Source organism: Melozone crissalis, unplaced genomic scaffold, assembly GCF_028551555.1.
Source record: "Melozone crissalis strain CALT ecotype California unplaced genomic scaffold, PUWL_Pcris_2 ptg000039l_1, whole genome shotgun sequence".
Lineage (NCBI taxonomy): Eukaryota > Metazoa > Chordata > Aves > Passeriformes > Passerellidae > Melozone > Melozone crissalis.
The window spans coordinates 8534949-8543171 of NW_026535817.1; the positions used below are offsets into that span (position 1 = coordinate 8534949).

The 8223-nt window shown below is 67.7% G+C and overlaps 1 protein-coding gene across 1 annotated transcript; it reads right to left on the reverse strand.

Moving 5' to 3' along the window:
* Positions 1–530: 530 nt before the first annotated feature.
* Positions 531–5669, reverse strand: LOC128941809 (basic proline-rich protein-like). Its single transcript, XM_054283767.1, has 3 exons — positions 5185–5669; positions 1427–2207; positions 531–1106 (listed from the first exon to the last, which is right to left on the reverse strand). The coding sequence occupies exons 1-3, from the start codon at positions 5667–5669 to the stop codon at positions 531–533; spliced, it is 1842 nt and encodes a 613-aa protein (XP_054139742.1).
* Between the last annotated feature and the right edge of the window lie 2554 nt (positions 5670–8223).

The window sequence follows — 8223 nt, forward strand, 5'->3', positions numbered from 1 at the left end:
CCCCAGAAGCTGAACTGTTTATTGCAGGAAGAGGGAGAGGCAATTGGTTTTGCCATTGTCAGCGTGGGAGCAATGTGTGCCCTGCGAACGTCACGAGCAGAGGTGGCAGCAGGCTCTGGTGTGAGAAGCAGAACTGGTTGGAGTTAGGGCACCCTAATGAGATTAGAGTGAGACAAAATCCGAGAGAATAGGAGAGAGGAGCACGTGGATCCATCCTGGGATTTCTGTAATGGAAAGCTAAATATGCAAAGATCTGGCATCAGGTTTAATTTATGGCTGTCATCTCTCTGCTTCTGAAACCTAGTCAGTGGCACGGTATTGGCCAGAGTTTTAAAAAGAAAATGGCATCAGGTGTTATTAATCTTAGCTATGTGCAATCGCATAAAGAAGGAAAGGAGAACAGCGTTGTTTGTCTTTGTTTTGAAGCCCGCAGACATCGTGGCTGTTTTGCATCACGCACGTTGCTGTCGGTCGGTGTGCGATAGTCTGTAAAATGAATATTAAAGCTTCTGGCCGTCCCCTAATCCCGCTCAAGGAGCACAGACAGAGCAAGTTCTCCCCTCGGGCCCAGCGCTGTCGGCCGGCAGTGCCGGCTCCTCCCGGGCACTCCCGTCCGCCTCCTCCTCCTGGCGGAGCCCGAGCAGAGACCGCGGGGGGCTCAGTGCCGGCGCTGCCCAGCCCCGCCCGCCGGGGCTCCGGTTCCTCTCCCAGAGCTGCCGCTGTCCCCGAGAGAGGCGGGGCGGCTGCCGTGGCACGGGAGCGCGGCCGTCCTTGGGGAGCCGCAGCTGGGAGCTCCCTCGGCCCGAGCTCAGGGCCCGGGCGGGAGCGCCCGGATCCTCACCCGCTGCTGCCGCTCCGGCCCGGGCACCGGGCACCGCTCCGGTTCCCGCGGGCCGAGCGGATCCGGGGCTGCTCCTGCGCCGCGGGAGCGCCGGGAGCCGCGAGCGGCATCGCTCCGTGAGCCGGAGGCGGCACAGCAAACCCGGCTGGGATAACGGGATATGGCACTGCTGGGATAACGCGGTATTGCAGATGGGCTGCGTTCTGTGGCGTCCTGTCAGGGGAGGCTCCCGGCCTTCTGATCCCACCCGTGGTTTTCTGCCAGCCTGAAGCAGTTCCCACAACAGAATCAAACGTGTGAGAGCTCCATTCCCCGCCACCGTCTGTGGCGATGTCCGCAGTCAATTCCACGACCCTGTGAACTGAGACTAATAAATCGGGCATTTTTCTGGTCTCAGAATCGGAGTCTTAAGTCCTGTGGGTTGTTGTTTTTTTTGTGCTGGTGAGGGTGAGGAGGGCTCAGGGACACAGTCTCCGCTGCCGGCACTTGGGCCCAGCCCCATCTGGCCGGGCCCAGGGCTGTGAAGCGGGGACTCGAGCCCTGTGTTTGGGGAGTGCAGAGCGAGGCTGGCCCAGGCCTGAGCACAGAGGCCAAGCGCTGCATTTTGGGCCCGGGCACAGAGCCCGAATCCTGCGTGCGAGCGCTCGGAACGGGAGCCCCGGCCCGGCGCTGTCCGGGCCCGGCCCCGGCCTCACGGGGGCGGCTTCGGGGCTGAGAGCGGCGCTCGGGCGCTCCCTCGTGGGGCTCCGCAGCGGAGCCCGAGCTGCGGCCGAGGCTCTTCCCGGAGCCGGGACACCGGCGGGGCCTCTCCCCGGCGCCGATGGGCGGCGGGTGACGAGCCGGGAGCGCGGCGTTCGGGGGCTCGGGCCGGGCCCCCGCCGCGCTCTCGGGCTCCGGAGGCCCCGGGGCCGTTCCCGGGGAGGTGCCGGGGGCAGGAGGCGGGGCGGGAGCCGCGGTGTCCCCGGGCCTGGGCGGTCCCGGCCGCTGCTCGGGGACCCTGGGGCGGGCAGGCGGGCCGGGGCCCGACGGAGCGGGACGGGAACGCGGGGCCGGCGGTTCTCGCTCCCTGTCCGCCTCTCCCGCCCGCGGCGCCGGGACGCGGAAGGTGACACCGGGACGCGGGGGAGACACCGGGACGGGGCTCTGCGGGCTCAGGAAAGCCAGGCTCCTGCCGTCCCGGTCCCGATACCGACGGGCGACAGGCGGCACCGCCCGGGACCCCCGGCAGACCCAGGCGGCGCTCGGCCCCCGGGCCACGGTCACGGCCCCCCCGCAGCGCCCCGGGCTCCGAGCGGTCCCCGCGGGAGCGGCCGTCGGGCGGGGCTCGCACGGCGCCGAGCGAGGCTCCCGAGCGAAGGCCCCGGGACTGGCGGGGACAGGGGGGCGGGGCCGGCACAGGTGCGAGGGGCGGGGCCACGGAGCGCGGGCAGGGGGCGCCGCGGCGGGGCCACCGCCACCGTGCCCGGGCCGGGGGGCAGAGCGCCGCTGGGGTGTGCCGGGCCGTGCCGCCTCTGCCCCGCCGGGCGGATCGAAGCGGCACCGGGCCGGGGATCGGTTTGGGGCCCGGGATGGCCGCGGGCACGGGGCGCTGCCGGCTGCGGGATCGCGACCGTTCCCCGGTGCGGGCGCGGAGCCCCCGTGTAGGGCCGGGACCCCGCAGGGCGCCCTCTGGCGGACACGGAGCGCGGTGCGAGCGCGGCGCCCCCGCGTGGCCGGGGGAGAGCGGTGCGGGGGCGGGGCCAGCACAGGTGTGAGGGGCGGGGCCACAGAGCGCGAGGCCGTGCCAGAGAGCGCGTGCGCAGTTCGGGACAGCAGAGCGCGTGCGCAGTTCGGGACAGCAGAGCGCGTGCGCCGTTCGGGGCAGCAGAGCGCGTGCGCAGTTCGGGACACCAGAGCGCGTGCGCAGTTCGGGACAGCAGAGCGCGTGCGCGGCCGTCACAGGTGTGCAGGGCGGGCCCAGCTCAGGTGTGCGGGGCCCCAGTGCGGCTGCGCGGGGCGGGGCCGAGGTTATTTAGACCCCGGAAATCGCCGCAGCCGCCATTTGCTCACCCAGAGCTCGGTGCGGACGGAGCTCCCTGTGTGGGCTCCGCAGGTAAGGGCGGAGGTTTAGGCCTCCCCTTCTGCCCCTCTCTCTACCCCTCCTTCCTTCTCCGCGTATTCCCCTTTCTTTCTGCCCCTTTCCTCTCGCCCTGAAACTCTCCTTTCCTCTCCTCCCAAACCCGACCGCCCCCCACTTCTTCCTGTCCTGTCCCTTCTCCGCTTCTCCCTTCTGTTCCTCCTCTCTCCACCGTCCCACTTCTCCCCCCTCGGCCTTTCCCTTCCTCTCCCGCTTCCCTCCTCACTCCGACCCCTCTCCATTCCCGTCCTCAGCACCCCCATCTCTCCTGTCTCCCTGTCCTCCTCTCTCCTCCTTCCCTCGCACCGCGGGGCTGGGGCTGCCGGGCAATAATAAAGGCCAGAGGCCCGGAGTCCGGCGCCCCCGGCCCCGCTGGAGCCCCGCTGGTGTCCCCATGCAGTTCCATGGTTGAACGCAGGGGGCGCCGCCGGGGCTCCGCTTCCCCCATCCCACGGGGGCCCCTCGTTTGGAGGGGGCCCCGGGATGGGGGGTCGGGTTTGGGGACCCCCTTGTTTGGAGGGGGTCCCGGGGTGGGGGGCCCCCTCATTAGGAGGGGGTCCTGAGGGGGGGTGTTAGGAAGGGGCCCCCTCATTAGGAGGGGGTCCTTGGGTGGTGGAGGGGGGGTTAGGAAGGGCCCCCTCATTAGGAGAGGGTCCTTGGGGGGGGGGGGGGGGGTAGGTAGGGCCCCCTCCGGAGGAGGGGGTCCCGGGGGGGGCGGGGCGGGCCCCCTCCGGGGGAGGGGGCCCGGGGGACGGGGGCGGGGCGGAGGGGGGGCATTCCCCCCTCCAGACCCCGCCCCCCTTCCCCGGGCCCCCTCCTCCGGACGGGGTCCCGGCCCCGCCCCCTCCCGGGGACCCCCTCCTCCGGACGGGGCCCGGGGGGGGGAGGGGGGGCGGGTGGGGTGGGGGGGGAAGCAGAGGGGGGCACGTCACTCCGCGCCGTGAAACACAAACACATGTACACGTGTAAAAAAAAAAAAAAAAACACGGACACGAACAGCGCACACACGAACGGCCCTCCCCGTCTGGCCCCCCCCACCCCACCCGCCCCCCCTCCCTCCCCCCCCCGGGCCCCGTCCGGAGGAGGGGGTCCCCGGGAGGGGGCGGGGCCCGGACCCCGTCCGGAGGAGGGGGCCCGGGGCAGGGGGGCGGGGCCAGGAGGGGGGAATGCCCCCCTCCGCCCCGCCCCCCTCCCCCGGGGCCCCCTCCCCCGGAGGGGGCCCGCCCCACCCCCCCTCGGGACCCCCTCCTCCGGAGGGGGCCCTACCTACCTACCCCCCCCCCCCCCCCCCCCCCCCCCAAGGACCCCCTCCTAATGAGGGGGCCCTTCCTAACCCCCCCACCACCCCCCCGACCCCCTCCTAACGAGGGGGCCGCTGTAACCGGGGCCCCCCGCCCCAGGACCCCCCAGTGTGATGTAGGGACAGCCGGAACCCCGGCGGTGTGGGGCGGTGCTTGAACTGCAATGGGGGGACCCGCGGAGCGGCTCCGGCCCCGTGTGGGGACCCCAGCGAGGGCGGGGGCGCCGGGCTCCGGCCCTCGGGGCTTTATTATTGCCCGGCACCCCGCGCCCCGCGGTGCGAGGGAAGGAGGAGAGCGGGGAATACAGAACGAGAATAGGGGAGCGGGGGAGAGGTCGGGGTGTGCAGGGCGGCAGGGGACGGGGCGGGGGGGAAGGCAGGGTGGGGAGGGAAGGGAGAGGACGGAGGAATAGGGTAGGGTTAGGTAGGAATGAGTAGGGTAGGGATGAGTGAGGGAATAGGGCGGCGGGATGGGAGGGAGGGGCGGGGGGCGGCCGTAGGGGGGGAGGGAGGGGGGGGCTAGGGGGGAGAGGGAGGGGGGGGGGGTTTGGGGGGGGGGGTGGGTGTGGGGGGGTGGGGGAGGGGAGGAAGGGAGGGTGGAAAGGAGAGGTGTAGAGAAACAGGAATAGTAAAGAAAAGAAACGCAGAAGAAAAGAAAGAGAAACAGAGATATAGAGCCCCGACCGACAGCAACCTACCCCACCGAACGCCGAGGAGCAAATGGCTCCGCCGGGCCCCTCCCGCGCCTTAAATCCCCCAAGGCCCCGCCCCGCGCAGGCGCACTGGGATCGCTCACACCTGCGCACGCCCCGCCCCTCGCACCTGTGCCGGCCCCGCCCCCGGGGCCCCGCCTCCCCCCCGCCCCCCCTCCCGCCCATAAAAGCCGCCGGGGCCGCGCCGGTCCCGCTTTCTGCGGGGCATCTCGGCTCGGGATGCGGCGGTCGGAGCGCGGTGCGGAGATCCGGATCGGGGGCTGCTGCTGCGGCTGCTGCGCGGGGACCGAGGCGCTCAGGTAGGATTGGGATCTGGGCCCGGGGATTCGGGTCCCGGTCCCGCCGGTATTCCCCGTGGGAGCTGGGCCGAGCCGCTTTTTCCTCGGCGGGCAGGGTACTGGGGTAGGTACCCGGGGTGCTGGGGCCGAAGGATCGAGGGGGGATCCGGGCTGGGATCGGGACCGGCATCACCGCGGGCGGGAGGAGCCGCTCCGGGACAGGCGGCGCCGCTCTGGCTGCGGCCGGCGCGGGGCTGGGTCCCGCCGGGGCTCCGGGCACGCTCCGGCTGCGGCGGCAGGGAGCCGGTGCTGTGCCGCTGCCGCGCCCGCCAGGAGAACGACGCTGCCCGGGAGCGGCCGCTGGATCGCAGCGGGAAGGACACGGAGACCGCCCGTACCGGCCCCGAGATCCCATCGGCATCGCCGTTCGCTCAGCGCCGCTGCCCGGCCCGGTAACCCCGGGGGGACACCGAGCCCCTCCCCCGGCCCGGTACCCCCACGAGCCCCGCGCTCCCCCGCAGCCGCAGCGCCCGCAGCCCCCTCTCCGTGCCCGCGCCCCGGGGGCTGCAGCCCCGGCCGGGAGCCGCCGCTCTGGGACGGCCGCTGGGACCGAGGCGTTGCTGCTCCCGCTCCCGCTGTGCCTGGGCTGGGACCGGAGCCCAGGGAAACGCTGGGGAAAAACAGTGAAAACTCTTTGCTCTTTATTTGCAGAGCTGCGAGGATCACCGAGGCAAACGCTGAGCAGCGACCGGCCCGGCCGCCCATCGATCACAGACTTTTGGCCTTGCCAGCGCCCTGCTCCAAACACCTGGGCCGATCCCAGGGCTGTTCCAAAGCCTTGCTGGGATGGCAATGACCGCTGCCAGTAAGAGAGCTCCCCTACAAACGCAGCTCCTTCCCTTCTGTGAGTGCTGCTTTGCACACCGGCCCCTGCAATGGCTGCAGGGCAGAACCGGCTGGCACTCAACCTGGCAGCACCGAGCTCTTCCCCATGACCCTGATTGTTCTGCCCTTTCCAGGATTTCCCCAGCACCTGTAAATGTGCTCACACCATGTCCCTTTGTTTCCCCAGGAAGAAGCGAACCAGACGAGTGCTGAGGGCTCCTCTGGAGAGCGGCAGGGGGCGTTTCCTGCAGGTGAGTGCTGCCAGCTCAGAGCCACGGTGGCTGCCGAGGCCGGGGCTGTTCCCCCGGCCCAGAGGCGTCGGTGCCTCCTGCTCGCTGCCAGCCGCGCTCCCTGCTGTTCCCTCGGGGTGTCCCGGCTGGCCGGGAGCGCGGGGCAGGAGGAGCCAGAGGCTCCTGAAGGCAGCGGCCCCTCGTGTCTGTGGGATCTGCAGCAGGAGCTGTGCCTGCACCGCGGCTCCCGGGCCAGGGGCTGCTCTGAGCAGGCCCGTGGAAATGCTCCGGCCCACACGGAGCACCCGGAGCCCGGGAGGAGCCCAAGGAGCAGCTGGCATCACCTGGCACCGGAGGCACGGCCCGTCTGCACGGGGGCTGGCACAGCAATGCCCGGTTCAGAGCTCCCACACGGCTGCAGGTACGTCCCAGCCACCCCACATCCCTTCCCTCCTCCCCAGCCTGAGGCCATCGTCCCTCAGCAGCGTTAAAGCCAAGGCAATCTTCCCCCACAGATACTGAATCCCAGGCAGGAGCCCTCAGAGACACCCGAAAATCAGCGGGATGGAGTCTGGAGTGTTCAGGATCCAGCTGCAAGTGCACAAGTGATGGAAAGCTCTCACAGGTGGGTCCCACTGGAGGTGTGCTGAAGACAGGGATGTGCATCCCGTTCCTGAGGGAGAAGAATTTGTAGAGGCCACTGCTGAGGCTCTGAGAGGAGCTGAGCTCCTGCAGGGAGAGATGTCCCCCCTGGGCACAGGGGCTGCCCCAGCACGGGCTGGGAGCACATCTGGCCACTGCCTTCTCCTGCTTTAAACACCACCGGGATGTTCTCCATCCTGGAGCGCAGGGGGTGACACCAGCTCAGTTCCAGGCAGCTCTGTCCAGTGCCCCCAGGGACATCACCGGGGTGAGGGGTATAAATGCCAGTTCTGTGCCACAGAACCCTGTCCTTGTCCCTGTGCTGCTGCTGGGCTTCCTTGGAAGCTCTGCTGCTCCTGGCACAGCTGCTGCCCAAGGCAGCAGCCCTGCATGGCAATGCCCAGCTCCATGGGGCACTGGGAGGTCACTGCAGCGGCAATGGAGCAGGGAATTTGGGGCTCTGGGTGTGATTCAGCACAGCTGACAGGGAACCCCAAATCTGGGCACCACACAGAGAACAATCCTTGTCCTGCCCGGTCAGGACTTTCTTCAGTCAGTGAAGTCTTGAGCAGCACCACAAACTAATACAGAGGCACTTCAGATCCAATAGCTTTTGACCCTCCTCTTGCCTTTAGCCTAAGTGTATGGTAAAAGCAGCTCATTCACTGAACTACCAGTATTGGGCATGTAATTAAAAGGGGGAAATGGAAATTAATGTTTTCTACTCATTGAAAAACAAGAAAATACTTTTCTCTGGCACAAAAGCAGGGGTCCTAAGGTAAAATCTCTTTACTTTTCAAATAACAACATAATTAGGGCAAAAATCACCCCAAAAAAGTGTCCCTACTAGGGCATTTACCTTCTCTCAGGTGCGTTCCATATAGCCCTGGCAGACTTCACCAATGACCATCAACTTCATAACTCCCCTCAACTTTAACATCAACTTTAAAACTCCCCTTCCCAAATCCAGTCACTGTACAGATATGCACATATGGCAGAGGAAGAAACAAGCTGTAAACAACAGGCAGTTCCCATTGGCACTACAGCAATCTCCTGCTAAACATAACCAAAGCCAGAGGGTTCCCCAGCCCATCAAAATCTTTAAAATCAAAAGAATAGTTCCTGTCTACAACAGCACAGAGGAAACCACTTAGCAATGCCAAAACCTCGAGGACAAGAAACACACAAAATGTTAAGAAAGATATTTAAACATCAGCT